General features: G+C 33.1%; 1 protein-coding gene across 1 annotated transcript; it reads right to left on the minus strand.

Annotated features, from left to right (window-relative positions):
* Positions 1–366: 366 nt before the first annotated feature.
* On the minus strand, positions 367–5,926 carry LOC129247405 (E3 SUMO-protein ligase ZBED1-like). Its single transcript, XM_054886525.1, has 3 exons — positions 5,494–5,926; positions 1,961–2,049; positions 367–1,905 (listed from the first exon to the last, which is right to left on the minus strand). The coding sequence occupies exons 1-3, from the start codon at positions 5,924–5,926 to the stop codon at positions 367–369; spliced, it is 2,061 nt and encodes a 686-aa protein (XP_054742500.1).
* Between the last annotated feature and the right edge of the window lie 10,388 nt (positions 5,927–16,314).

Here is a 16,314-nt window from a genome sequence, read left to right on the forward strand (position 1 = left end):
ATCGATAGTGCCAATAGTGTTAGACTTTCAATAGTATCGATTGCGTTCAATAAAAATTAAATGTAGAGTACAGAAAAACACATTTACAAAAATTTAATTAATCCAAGTATTTTTATTTAAAAAAATTAGCATATCTGCATTTTTTTCTTGTATGCGGCTTCTTTTTTCAGTTATAACTAAACCGGCCTTACTGAAAACTCTTTCCGATTCAGTTGATGTGGCCGGTATACATAAATATTTTGAAGCCAACTTCTTTAAAGGAAAAAAATCATTTTCAATTACCTACAAATAAAAAAAATTCATTATACATATTATTTTTTTTTTTAATTCATAATTTTAGTTTACCTTCCAAAAATCTAAAGGATTTTAATCTTCTGCCGTATTTTCTCTTTCTAAATATTGACGCCTGAGAATGATGGCACCCGCTTTCTTCGACTTTATTTTCTCCGCATTTTTCTTCTCTATAAATGCGAAAAGAGAAACACTTTTTGGTGGTGCATTATTAGTTGAAGATGGCGGTTCATTTTCGAGAAGACTCATAACTTCATTATCTAAGCGAATGGTTGCTTGTTCTGCGTTGCTGCTAGAAATAAATCCTTCACGCTTGAACCGAGGGTCGAGAAGTGACCCCAATCGTGGAGCAGTTCGTGTTTCATATTGAAACATTCGCTTTCTCAGTCCTTCAATTAAGTTTTCGCATAGAGTTATGGCTTCAATTGTTTCTATTTGGCATTTAATTTCATACATCCTTTGATACAGGCCATACACAATGGGTATTATCAAAGACAAGATGACATTGTTCCCACAGGAAGTTTTTGTAGCTTCATTGAAAGGACGAAGCAGATTTTCTATTTCGCGTACACAATTTTTTTCATCAGCAGAAAGAGGTGGAGGAGCTTTACCTATAGCTAAAAGAACAATAGCGGCAGCATCGTGTAAAGTTAACAATCTCTCGAGCATATTATATGTGCTGTTCCATTTTGTGGGCATATCCTGAATCAATTTCAATGGTGTTGGTGTATTTTGCGCTTCTTTCAATTTTTCAGTCGCAATAGAACTGCATTTGAAAAAGTGTACAATATTTTTACATTTTGTTATAATAGGCTTCAAATATCCATCCTCCGCCTTCAGCATCAAAGCGTCGTGCACAGCGAGATTTAAAGTATGTGCAACCCAAGGTAAGTGTGCAATTTTCAATATATCACATGCGTTTAACATTGATTTCGCGTTGTCAGTAACGATGCAGATAACCTTATTAAAAATGTTCCACTTTTTTAGCACATCAGAAACTGTATTTGCAATGTTTTGTGCATTGTGGTTCAAAACGTCATTTAATTTTTTTGTTTGCAGTACAGCATTCTTCAACACAAACCATTCTTCGATAAAATGACATGTCAATGTTATAAATGCTTCATTTGCGGCAGACGTCCAAAGATCCGTAGTGATTGCCACATGCTCAACTGCATTCAAATGTTCTTGAAGTTTGATTTTTTTGTCGTCGTACATATTCTTCACAAAAACATTTTTCAATGTATTTTTGGACGGCAACACATATCTGGGATCCAAGACTTTGACGAAGTTGCGGAAACTAGTATCCTCAACTAGATTAAATGGTTGCATTCCTTCACCAATCAAACTTGCTAGTGCAACGTCAATGTCAGCTTTTCTTTGAGAAGAGCTATCATATTCTATAGCCCTTTTAAAAAAAGAACTCACTGACCCAGAACTTGTGCGACAGCTTGACGAAGTTGTTGAAAACTCATCTTCGTCTTTTTCAATATTTGGATGCATCCTTTTTAAGTCGTCTCTTAAATTTGTAGTGTTGCCACTAGTCTTGTACTCACGAGCACATTTAACACATTTTGCCAGTTTTTTGTCATCCGACTTATTAAAATATTTCCATACCTTTGCAAATATAAAATAGTTAAATGTGTTATATAAGAATTAAGAATTCACTCACTGAAGATATTTTAATACGTGCTTTTTTGCCACCACGTTCTTCTTCGCTTTCCGAAGAACAGACGCATTCGACTGCATTTTCTTTTGCTCCTATTAAAAGTAATAAAATCAATCTTCACACGGCTTAATAGATATATTTTCACCAAATAGATTATTACCTTTTCCGTTTATTGTTATAAACTTGTCCATTTTGAAAATTTCTTTTAAGCAAAAATAATATTACAAGTAAAAGTGAAAATAACTAACGCGCCAAACAAAGAATAGTGATGGTAAATTTTCACAGCTGGATAAAGTAAAAAACTTCGATAGTATTTTTTCGATAGTTAAGGACCATCGATAGTAACGATAGTGGTACCCCATCGATACTATCGATAGTGCCATCGATAGTTTGCCACCACTACCAGAGAGTACTAGCTCTTCTGTGCACTTCGTTTATCGGTATGTCAGAATCAAAAGCAAAATGAAAAGAAAGACGATGGAATATATATTAAGTAACCAAGTGGAAGACGATCTAAAGCACAGACGTGTTATAGTAGCCGTAAGCCGCTTTCACGCAAGCCTCATTTGGCATAGGCTTCCTGTTATCATCGGAGTGCGACGCAATGGGCGGTTCAGAAATGTGGGGCCTCCACGGTCGCTCCGATGATATATTTTAGAAAAATAAAAAGCACAAAGGCGTGTCAGTATATAGTCATTAGTATTTTATTTGCAGTATATACATAGATATATGCATAGAATAGATATATATGTACATAGAAATATATATGCAATAGAGATACGTTGTTTACGTATTATTATGTTATGTATAATTTATAATTAATAATAAATTACCTTTTAGCTGGCTGACACGTCCTGATGCTAGTAATTCGAAAATCGCAGTGAAAGTTAGAATTAAAATTGAAGTGAAAGTAACCTCGCCGAACAACGTTTAACACGGTAAACGTTTTAACTGTTCGGCGGGGAAATGCCAGGGTTAACGGCCTTCACGTTGCAGCGACTGGAAACGGTGGTTAGCAACAGTCGGAACGGTAGGCGCAGTTACCATTAGGGTGGCTAAAAATTTATATTAAATATTAGGGTGTGGCCTAAACACTTCCTTAGTAGATTTGGTGTAAAATTGATGAAAGTTGATCGCTCGGAACCACAGAAATGGATGGATTAGTAAATTAAAAATCTACTACTCAATGCTGAAAGTGCTATGTATAAAAAGTGAGCTCTATCTTTAACCATTTACAACTTCTACAAGTTTTCGTAAATCAGCTAGATTTGGGATAAAATTTGTAAATTTTAATTGCAATGCGCGAACGGAAGATATTAACTGATTTGAAATTTCTTTTTTTTCCTGAATTTGTATTGATATGTAGCAACTTTTCCCTGCTATTACGATATGATTTGAAAAAATTTACGTATTTCACTCCGGTCTAATGTTCATTAGTTATTACTATATTGCCGTGGTCTAAAATTTGTTTATGGATGGAAGTGCAATTATCCTTTAATTCTTGTTCACAAAAACTAATGCCTAAATAATTTTTACATTTTGATACATTAATAAATTCGTTATTACGAGTACATTGTGAAACCTTTTGTTTTAATTCATATATTCCTTGTTTAAATGTTAAATCACTTGATACAGTTGACATTTATTTGAAATTACAGGATATTTGTATAAGTTAAACTACCCGGTCGTGGTTGTTTATAAAAAAAAACAATTTTATTCCGGAGACCAGTCTTTATTGGTTGAATCTTATTTTACAACTGACTTAAAAGTATTTTAATTCTAATACTAAAGCTAAGCCCGTGTGCTTGCAACGTGACCAATTCTTTGCTGAGTAGGCGTTTCCCACGGGAACGCTAATCGCTGCTCTGGTATTTCCTCAAAAGCGTTGCGCGTGTGGAGTGTTGGGTTACCATCATATTTTGGTTGAGGAGTGTGAAGTATTGCGTTAGCTTATATGCTTATTATTGCGGTTTTAAACATGCAAATTAATGTTCTAACGCGGATGAGCGTTAAAAAAAATAAAACGCTTGCTTCCAAACTTAAACTTGAAGTGCTTATTTTATTCATACGTTATTTCTTTTATACAAAATTTTTGCTTATTCTATCCTTAACAAATAATTGTTTATGTTTACAGTAAATATTTCACTACTGGATGAGCTTATTTCATCATCCTCTAATTTGTGCTTATGCTAGCTTTAAAAAGTATTGTTTACTGTAACTCTTTGTATATATTTGCCGTTATGCGGCTTACCAGAGTAGGGTATTAACTCCCCCTCCTCTAAATCGAAACGTCCCGTCTTCGAATATATATCAGTGATATTCTAAATCGTCAAATCAATATCACTCATTATCATTTCTGTTATATTTTTACTTCTTAATGCTTTTTTGACATATATTTTCTTTATTAATTTATAAACTGTATAAAAAGACAATGACACTATTAATACTGTGGTAAGTGACCACCAAATCGGTTTTTTTTATTATGATAAATTCACAGCTATATTATCGCATTTCTTATAATTATTAAGGCCGGCGGGCCAATTAGATGTCCTAAATTCAGTAGTTTTCGCGAAGCGTTGTAGGATGAGAAAAAAAACAATTAGCCAAATGAAGATTTGGGGATAGTTTAATATATATTTGAACTAAAAAAAAAAATTTGTACAATCTCCAACAATATATTGTAAGCCGAGTTATCAATAGATTCCCAGAGCGCCTTGCCACTGAAGTATCCAACTTCTGTACAAGATACAACTTGCAATTTTCATCTGAAAGCAAAAAAAAAAAAAGATTATTAATTTTGATGTAATTATCTTCGATGTGAACTAAGAAAATTGGAAGAAACACGTAAAATTCGAATTTTTGGGGAAGGTAGAAAAAAAAGTGGTTTTTCAAGGAAAAAAAAAACTCTTCAACTGGGTAAAAAAGTCGCTTAAAAAAAGTTTTTGGATGTTTTTTTTAGTTCACATAGAAGAGAAAACAATACTGAAGATAACGCATTTTGAATGAAATGGATAGCTCGTTTAGTTTTTTTGCAATCGTGTACATAAATTAGGTAAAATCGTGAAAATGAAAAGCCGAGAAAACGCGCTTCAAAGTTTTCGATAGGAAAAATTATACATTTGTGATTACTTAGACCAATAACCTCCTAGTCAGCTATTCCTGGACCATATAGCAGTCCTTCCTCTGCCTCAAAAAATTCATTTTGTTGTAATTGATCAAGTCTTCTTGTTGTACGAGCTTCCTTGCTTGATAATGACGTGCGCCTGTTTTCTCTGTCGAGCCGTTGTGCGTCCACCTTATCAACAAACATCTTGCATTGTTGGCCGATACTCAACTCCAGTAACTGCATGGTAGTCAAAATCGCAGAATAACCTTCGTTGAAAATTCCTACAGCCAGATAGGCGGCAATTTCAACGATTTTTTTCCTAGAATGCAGATGTTTCGGAGTCGGGTACCCATACGTTTTTGGACGTGTCCCACGCACTCATTTTTCACAACAGGAAATTCGTCACCGTATGGATTAATCTTTAAAATACCTGCAAATGTTTTTGAATCGCCATCACCGATGTAATTCAAAAATTTTACACCAAACTTGGCAACGGAACTCAAAAACATTTCCACAATGGAATCCACCTCCATTTTCCCTGCGGAGCCTTCGTGATTCGAGGAGCAAGAATCTTTATGTTCTTCGTACCACTCCTCAAATGCGTCGTCGTCAAGTATTTTTTTCTTTTGTTCACATGCCTGACAGTATGCACTTTTGACAATAGGATCAACGACCTTGCCTGTGTAGTACCCAATGAGAGTCGTTACACCGAACAGCGAAGTGTAACCACGTTTTTTCCATGATCCATCGCCGGAAACTTTCAAATGCGTTTCAATTCTTCCATTTTCCAAGTTTTTTACTTTCTCTTCTTCCACAGCTTTTTTAGTGCTGCTGCCTGCTTCAGTTTTCGGATAACTTGTCATGATTATTTCAATGTACACTTGTCGAGAGTCAGAGAAAAACTAAACTAAAACGACCGTTACTGCAAGAAGCAGAGGAGAAACAAACACTTACAGAGACGTACACAGAAAGAGTATACAGGTATATAGTCAAGTGTCCAAGTTAAACAAACCTCTTCAATGCTTTTATTTCAATTCAGTTACATTAATAACTTATAACTATGCTCTTACTTTCTATTTACTTTTTACAGTTACATTAATAACTTATAACTATGCTCTTACTTTCTATTTACTTATTACAGTTATTCTCTTTACCTTAGACTAACCTTAAATGTAACTATGTAACTATATGACACCTCCTCCACCAGATACAGCAGTCCCTGCTGGCTCATAACTTATTGTTATAAAGTATCAAAATTATTTTTTCGTTTTATTTGAGATTTATATATTTTTTTAAATTTATTATCATTTGATAATATATAGTTTCCTTCTTTTCTATAATTTGAAATTTTTTTGTATTTAGGTAATTGACTTACTTACTCTATTATTTTTAACAGCATCATTTACAAAATTGCTTTCATCAACTCTGTTTGTTTTCGTATTTATCGTATTTATTCTTTTAGACTTTTGCTCATGTAATGATTCTGAAAATTTGGATAAGTTTTCTTGCGAAATTAAATTGTTTAAAAGGTCAATTGGTCGGTGCTTCGTTGTAGAATGAATAGAATTACACTGTGGAACAAATTCAGGTTAGCAAAAGTTAGGTCCATTCTGAGAGTGGCGGGTGAAAATAGAGGCGAAATTAGAAGACCCGTATCGCGGCGTTTGTTTATGTTAGTTCGAATTTTTTTTTAATCGGCCTTCGAAGTTTGCAGTCAAATGCCGATTTTCAGTATATTGTTTATATGGTTTTTTGGCTATAACTCGTCGACTAATTGATATTTTTTCAATCTGTAAAAGCCAAATTATTGCTAGAGACCTGTGCAATAATTACAATTTTTGAAAAAATTGATTTCGAAAATTTTTATGGTACTTATGAGGCAAAATGTTGGAAAAATTATTTTTTTTTCATGTTTTTTTGAAAATATTTTCAACAAAACTAAGTCTTTTTTACATTTTGTGTGGTCTATAATATGCTTCTCAGTTTCTTAAATAAATGTAATTTGAAAAAAAATTGTCTTAGTCGACAATTTGCGCTTTAGGCATACAGTCATAATACAAAACTTGCGTTTTTTGAGCTTAATATTAATTTATTTCTCATTTTTTATTTACCAATTTTGTTCAGTGTTGGTTTTGAAGAAACATAGAAAAAGAAAATATAAAAATATGGAAAAAAATATAATTTTGAAATGTTAATAATGAAAAGTTTTAAGTAGAAAAATAAAATAAATTAAATTAATAATTTGGCCAGCTGCCGTTTAGCAGGCGGCTGTGGATCAACATCACTGCTCTCTCTAATGTCTTGGTCATCGTCATCATCATCAGAGAGATCGATTATTTCGTCCAACAGATATTCTGGATTTTCATCTGTGTCTTCCCCTTCTTCCTCTGTTTCCTCGTCTTCCTCTTCTTCAAAGGTGTTTTTATACCACCAACAAATTTCAGCGAGTATCGCATCTGGAGATTTCTTTCCTCTGTACCTGAAACGAAAATAGTTTTCAATCGTTAACATGTTTAAATTGTGCACTCTGACCAAGATATTAGAAAAATCTAGGAATTCAAAATATGCACACTCTATAGTTACCTTGTTTCAAATGGAAGCGCAGTTTGGTGATGACGTTCGCCTTGCTCATCAGATTCAGTTGGCAACTGTTGAGCGAGTTTTTCAAGATGCTGATGCAAGAGATGAATTTTGTATGACATATTAACCCCAATTTCAGCGAAAGCTGCCAACATGTTTGCAACAGATTGCCTGTAGTTTTCTTCACGTTCTTTACCCAAAAGTCCTTTGATGACTCACGGTGCTCTAGAAGGGGGCTTAAATAAAAATGAGTTGGCACTTCGAAATTCCTTTTGATTATGATTCTTGGGTTAGTAGGGAATGTTTTAATATAGAATTTAAAATCAGTTCACGTGGCCGATTTTAAATAATTTGAGTTTGAAATTAGAAATAGCGCTATTATTACTATATTATATTTTATTCAATACTTTTTCGAAATCTCAAAACTGTTTTGAAAATTGGGATCGAAAGCCCTCGTTGTCTTCTATTTTATGCAATTTATTTGAAAAGAATCCGATCATAAATGGCAAAGTTATTCGCATTTGAATGTCCACCACAAGCGCACATTGTTCATTGCTTCAAATTGCTTGCTTTTAATGCGTATTAGAATTGATTTAATGCATAAATGTAATCATAAAGAAACAAAATAATGTTCATGAAATATTTTATTAAACTAATTTTATTAAATATAAATTAAAACTAATACATATAATATACTGCTCACAAAGCTATATATGTGTACTATTGTAGCTACGTACAGCTCGAAGTAGTTTTGCAAAGTAATTTTCATTAATTTTTGCTACCTTAAAGTTTTTCCACTTTTCGTTGAAATCGTGATGTACCGATTCTGTGGCTTGTTCTGCAAAAAATCCTAGACCTTTCTGAAATTTTGAGCAAAACTGTGGAACGTGGTTATAAATTGTGTGAACTTTTGGTGTTACCGAAATTCCTAAAAGTTCATAACTTTTCTGAAATTCGGTAACATGTTGTTGAAGCTTTGGCCGTAATTTAAAAGAAAAACAATCGTCAACAACTGTTTTAAACTTTCTAAAAGTATCTACGTACGCAATGCAACCTGATAGACCACCAAAATTAACTTCGCATAACCGTTGAAGTTTGTCAACATTATTAAGTAAGATCTTACAAGCATTCCCTTCAAACGAAAAATTGCCACCATTTGTACAACTTTTTTGAACATGACATTCCTGCGCCCACTTTTCTGCAATATTAGGATGTAGTTTAAGCATGCTACTGTAAAGAGTGTTAACACATCCTAACAATAGATGCAGTTCAGGAGGAGGGATCACATCCAAAATTAATTGATCCTTATCTGAGCAAAACAAAGGTGGATGTATGCAATTTTTGAAATCCTTCACTTTATTTTTCACACTTCCTTGATGACACCAATTATTGTAATTAGACAGGCAGCTTGCAGTTGTCCTTAAAGTACCACAGGAACTTAAATCAGATTTTGTGACGTCACACCAAATGCATGGGCAAAAACTTGCGTTACTTGTCAAACCCGTAATAATATTTGCAAGTTTCAAGTCCGTCGTTATTGTTCCAGGATATTCAATCAAACATTTATTTATTTCCAATTTTGACCACAGAAGTTTAACATTATTGTAATTTTCTTGGGTATCTGGGGCAAGAGCAATGATAAATATTTTTTTCACTCCAGTATCCTTCCATTTTTCACTGTTTTTTTTAGTTTTCTGGTTTAAATCATCATTTTCTTGACTTGATTGTATAGACAAGGTGAATTTCAGGGAACCTCCGCCACCGTCGAGACCAAAATTTAAGTGAAAATCAAAAATTTCCCGTTTATCAATAATGTGCCTTACAAAGAGCATCAAGTCAACACAAACAACAGCAAAGTTTGTAGCTTTTGTCATTACGTCTTTTTTTGTTGTTTCAAAATCAAATGACTGCACTTCAAAAAAATCATCCAAGTTGTGGGACGTAAAAACAAATTTTTCTTGAGCATAAGGTTCAATAATATCTCTTGTACTCGTTTTTTTTCTTATGAATTTAGAAACATTCTTTACCTGACGATTCGATAAATTTAGGTCTGTTTGTAACTCACATAAATCATTAGATGATATCTGACGTACTACTTTTTTCGGATTTGCATTAATGAGTAAATCTAAGGGTTTACCATGCTGCTGCGATAGGGATGCTGGAATGGTTGTGCTTCCTTCTTTGACATTTAATTTGTCTTTAAGTATGTTCTTTTTTAACAGTCCAGATAATAATTGTTCGGCTTGCTTTGGCGATTGGACGCATTCATGAATATTTGTCAACGTTGAAGTTGCATAACATTTATGACTAACACCTTTAGCAATTAAAGTAAGACACTTTGAGCAGCGCCTACTATTAGTAGTAGTAGTCTTTAAAGATTTAGATTTTTTTTTAGCATTTACGGCATCCAAATTTCCTTGTCTTGATCTAATTTCGTTGCACAAAGTACACTCACATTCTTTTTCTGACACTGATGTACGGGTTTTTATTTTAAAATGGTATTTTGAGTAATCTGGCATTTGAAGGGAACCTTTCAAACTTGGATTTGCACTAGCTCTTATAATTTTGTGCCTACAAGCACAACAAACCACATCAGGAAGCCTTGAATCCTTTTCATTAAAATCAGGAAATAGTAGTTTGATTTGAGCTCCAATTGCGCCTGTAGTTTTAAAATACTGTTTCTGCGGCTTCCTTTTGCAAATCAAACACATACTATGACGATTTTGTTCATGATTTTTGGAAGATTTACCTTGTGACTGCATGTCTAATGATTGCTATTTAAAAATGAATAATAATAATAATGTAATAGATTAAATAAACACTTTGCGTCAATAGTTAAAGTTTAAAATTTCGAAAAATTGACTTACCTAATCTAATTAATTTTTACAAATAATGAACATAATTATTCTCTGTTCTTGCTCTACTGCGCATTTTATTTTAGTGACTATAGGCTCCTGTGTAAAACTACGACGCAATTATTTTTCTACTATGACTATGACTCTGACTCCGATTGTTGCGCAGTTAGATTCGTGAAATATATGTAATTATTTTGATGTTTACCGTTATAATTTCGCATTGGAATGTGATGCCGCAAGGGTCGTCCACCAGTACAAATCCTATACGTCCTATACAATGAACAATGTGCGCTTGTGGTGGACATTCAAATGCGAATAACTTTGCCATTTATGATCGGATTCTTTTCAAATAAATTGCATAAAATAGAAGACAACGAGGGCTTTCGATCCCAATTTTCAAAACAGTTTTGAGATTTCGAAAAAGTATTGAATAAAATATATTATATATATAGCGCTATAGCGCTATTTCTAATTTCAAACTCAAATTATTTAAAATCGGCCACGTGAACTGATTTTAAATTCTATATTAAAACATTCCCTACTAACCCAAGAATCATAATCAAAAGGAATTTCGAAGTGCCAACTCATTTTTATTTAAGCCCCCTTCTAGAGCACCGTGGACTGCTTTCAATGCGAGCCATCCATTTAATTCTCGGTCTGTCAGAACTTGCTCAAAATCTTGACGACTCATTAGTTTCCGTATGTCGGGACCATTAACAACCCCTTCCTGAATTTTGGCCTTACTTAGTCTTGGGAAAATATCTTTCAAGCGGTTGAATACTGCTGGTCTTTTTGCGATACATTTCAAAAAATTTTTAGCAATGCCAAGTTTAATGTGGAGCAACGGCAACAAAATTTTCATTTCAGGAACAAGACTTTCGTGTAGCCTATTGTCATTAGGCCATTTTCGCCCAATTCGACTACTCCAGTTATGTTGTTTGTACTGGTTTCTTCCTTTAATACCTTCTCCGTATCGTGAATCCCAATCGCACAAAAAACACGGATATTTTGGACGGCCAGATGCTGTTAAGCCTGTAATCAAGGAAACTACTTTGAGGTCGCAGCAAATGCGCCATTGGTGTTCGTTATATTCGACTACTTCCAGAATGTCTTTCAATTTATCGAAAGTTTCACTAGTGTCAGTGCTATACGCAATCGGAACAGAAGGCATTCTATTTGTCTTGTGCAAAAGCACAACTTTTAAGCTGATTAGTGAACTATCGATAAAGAGACGCCAATCATCTTTTTTATAGGTTAACCCTATCGCCTCCATTAACTTTTCAATATCGTTGCAATAAGCGAAATTTTTTGCATCATTGACATTGAAGAACTTTTGTAACTCTTTTTGGCGTTTTCGATATGCTGTTACTTTTGTACCTTTCGTCAGCAAATTATTTCCTTTCAAAAATGACGCCAGTCGTTCTGATTTTTTCTGAGTCAAACACAAATTTGCAACAATTCCATCCAATTGGTTTTGTGTTATTAGGATTGGGTCCTTTGATGTTTTATTTGATGTACCTTCACCAGGGTTGAATTCTGAGGAGAAATCCATGGGTGTGGCAGGGGTGGTTGTAGTACTGATACCTGTTTGAAGATCAGTACTTCGGTATGTTGGTACTGGAACGAATTCTGAGTGCGGTAATGGTAATTGGACACTTGACACTGCTACATAAGTTTTATTCTTTGTTTTCCTTCTATTCAAAGTTTTATTGTAGTTGGTACATCCATAGCAATTTTCTTCTTGATGTGGGTTATTATCTGACCAAATCATTGGTACACCAAAAGGCATAGCCTTCTTCTTTTCACTTTTCCATTGCATAAGAATTGAATAGCAATTAAAGCAAACTTTTTTAGGGGCATAGTTTACGTCATTGATAAACTCTTGCGAGAAATATTGTCTATAGATTTCCAAAAAAGAATCAGTCACATTGCCGCATTTTTCATCGCTTACTATGAAACGTCCACAAATATTACAAAAATGGTTCATTTTACATGTTGGTTCCGACATTTTTAATACAATATATATTATAGAATGTTTTTTTTTGTTAATTTTATGAAACTGATACACTTAACTTAAATCACTCAATAAATGAAATAGGTTCCAAAAGAATGAATAGCAAATTTTATCACGACCGAGCGAAAATTAAAAGACATCAGCTTCGGCTGAGTTTCGAGTCTTAACTGAATCTTTATTTTTAAAATTAGTTCGCATGCAACACAAATGTTTACAAATATTATTTTAATAGCTATTGATTGTTCCTGGAAATTCCCTTTCTTAATTGTATTCTGGGAATTTCCTTTTCCTTAATTATTTTTGGAACATGCATTCTTCTCGGAAAATCCCTTTTTTAATCCATACTTAGCATTTCCTTTTCTTTAATTGTTTTTGGAATGTTCCTAATTCTTGAAACATCCCTTTTTAACTACTTCTACCGAAATCGATATTTATTTAATGGTTTCGGGAATTTTTAATTACTATGTGTTTACTAGGAATTTTGGGTTTTTTTACATTAGTTTTATGTAATGAATGTGTGTATATCGCACAAATTTTCGACTGATACTATATTTTTTTCCATGATATTTATGTCATGGATTGAAAACTATATTTTAGATAAGAAAAAAAGCGAAAAAAATGAGTTGCTTGCCAGATATTAAGAAATAATAAGGAAAACGTTAATTTTTCGAACATTTTGTGACTTTCGTCAAAGTAGCTGCCAAAGTATTTAATCCCGTAATTTTCTTTTCAAATTACATTTATTTAAGAAACTGAGAAGCATATTATAGACCACACAAAATGTAAAAAAGACTTAGTTTTGTTGAAAATATTTTCAAAAAACATGAAAAAAAAATAATTTTTCCAACATTTTGCCTCATAAGTACCATAAAAATTTTCGAAATCAATTTTTTCAAAAATTGTAATTATTGCACAGGTCTCTAGCAATAATTTGGCTTTTACAGATTGAAAAAATATCAATTAGTCGACGAGTTATAGCCAAAAAACCATATAAACAATATACTGAAAATCGGCATTTGACTGCAAACTTCGAAGGCCGATTAAAAAAAAATTCGAACTAACATAAACAAACGGCGCGATACGGGTCTTCTAATTTCGCCTCTATTTTCACCCGCCACTCTCAGAATGGACCTAACTTTTGCTAACCTGAATTTGTTCCACAGTGTTATTGTAAGACACTACTGCTTTAAACACTTTGTCCTGAAGCTCGTCCGTGTTGCTTGGATCTGCGTTATATAAGCGTACATGTTCATTAAGCGTGCCGTGCAGTCTTTCTACATCAGCATTTCCGGTCTTCAAATAAGTCGTAGTCGTATGTAAATTTATTTCTTGATCTTTCAAAAACTCTCTTATTGCGGCTGTATCTAGTTCACTATCAAAAACTACTTGTTTTGGTTTACCTAGATACTGGATTCTTTGTTTAAGGGCTGTCAGAATTGAGACCCAGGTTCTATCCTCCAAATACTGAGCAGTTGCGTATTTCGTAAGTTTATCTATACTTGTCAAATACATCGCACCGCGTTGTGGGTACCAAATATCTATATGTACAATGTCGTTATGATGTTTTGGAGTAGGTGTTACGTTCAACTTATATTTCACTGGACTTCTGTCAAATTTTGCTAACTTACATATTCCACAATTATTTATATATTTTTGAATCTCTTTCTGTAGTTTTGGGTAAAAATAATCTCTCTTTATTTCTTCGAAAACTTCCAGAATACCCCTGTGGTTATTCTTTAAATGCGTTGTTTCTATCAGTTGTAAAAGCTTTTCTCTATCAATTATGTCTTCAATCAAAATCGGTGATCTCATTACTTTAAGATACTTGTTTTTTGCGAAATATTCAGTGTAGTTGGATTGAAATTCTCTGAATAAATCAATGTTTGGACAATAAACCACTACTAGTCCCTTCGCAGACAATTTTTCCTTCATAAATTCCAAAATATACTTTTTATCTGCAACTTTTAAAATATGACGAATTTTATTTTTAAAAATTATTTCAGTTTTACATGAGTTTTTATCAGAAATGTAGATTATCAACTGCGTTTTAAAAATGTTAACAGGCTGTTCGGTTATTTTAATGTAATCTGTATCATCGCTTTCTGCGCTATGTACAGTGTATAAATCCTCATCAAATATCTCGTTAAGATTTATTTCCATTTCAGTTTCTGAATCTACGACGTTCCTTTATATTATTCAGCCACACTAATGGACGGTGATCCGTCTTGATTGAGAATCTTCGACCGAAAAGATATGGACGGAAATATTTTGTGGCCCAAACTATTGCGAGTAATTCTTTTTCAATCGTACTATAATTTTTCTCGTGTCCATTTAAGGTACGACTTGCAAAAGAAACTACTCTATCTCCTTGCATCAGTGCTGCTCCTAAAGCATAATTACTTGCATCGGTAACCAACGTGAACGGTTTGCTAAAGTCTGGGTGGATAAGTATAGGATAATTTTTTATTAATGTTTTTAATTTTTCAAAAGCAGCCTTGAAATCTTTATCAGTAGCTTTAATCTTTGCGCCTTGCTTTAAATATTTTATTAAATGATATGCTATTTTCGAATAGTCTTTAATAAAACGCCTGTAGTAGCCCGTTATTCCCAAAAAAGATTTTATATCTTTCTGCGTCTTAGGTAACTCTATTTTATTAAACCGTCTAACAGTTGAGTAACAAATATTTAAATCAGCTTAAATAATGTTTTATATTTTTTTTTATCCCATCCTCGTCGCCAGTCAAGTGTCCAAGTTAAACAAACCTCTTCAATGTCACTTCAAGAACTAAACTTTTATTTCAATTCAGTTACATTAATAACTTATAACTATGCTCTTCCTTTCTATTTACTTTTTACAGTTACATTAATAACTTATAACTATGCTCTTACTTTCTATTTACTTATTACAGTTATTCTCTTTACCTTAGACTAACCTTAAATGTAACTATGTAACTATATGACAATATACTATAATAAAAGGGACTAAACTAATCCTTACCCAAACGCCAAACCTCGTTTGGAAAGGTCGTTGAGCCTTTTCAAATTCGGAGTAAACGGTTAATGGGCGGAGCACTACAACAATAAGCGCACGGTTGCTCGACGCCGCACAGTAGTCTCAAACGGGGTTGCGAGGGACATATCTAATTTCCGCCTCTTAGAGAAGAGCTACGGATATGTTTGATATATCATTTGAAAGGTAATTAAATGTACTTTTATGGAAAATTATAGAATTTTTTGTTTCTAATAAAGAAACAGTTAAAAAATTCTCCCAAAGTGACGATTTATTAGCCCTTTTTTTCTTTTTTTAAGAAAAGTATTAGTGAAATGGAAGTTCTGGAAAAAAATGATGACATTTTCTAAAAGTTCAGTTAAAAAGCTTTAATTTGATAGTTTTTTCATGTCTGTAGGTGCTACAGACCGAAAGTTATGATACTTTAAAGATGTCGACTGAACCACAACGCTTAATATGCCATCAAAATATCAACAAAATTCTTATAAATACTTCAAAATTTTTGTTATGACTAATCTTCTAAATCCCCTATATTGCTGGCACTACTGAAAAAAATATTAAAAATATACATAAAATTGAATTTTCTCTCAAAACTATCTTATATAATTCTTTAGAAGTTATAATCTTTGAAAAAATTACATTCTTAAGCTTAGGTATGTTACCTTAAAACATTAACTTTTGAAATTTTAATCGATTATTGAGGAACGTTAGCGATATTTTTGGGTCAGAATAGTATATTGCGTAATTAAAGACATCGGTAATTCTGTTTACGCAGCTGCTTTGTCGAGCATG

Source organism: Anastrepha obliqua, chromosome 5 (assembly GCF_027943255.1).
Source record: "Anastrepha obliqua isolate idAnaObli1 chromosome 5, idAnaObli1_1.0, whole genome shotgun sequence".
NCBI classification, from domain to species: Eukaryota; Metazoa; Arthropoda; class Insecta; order Diptera; family Tephritidae; genus Anastrepha; species Anastrepha obliqua.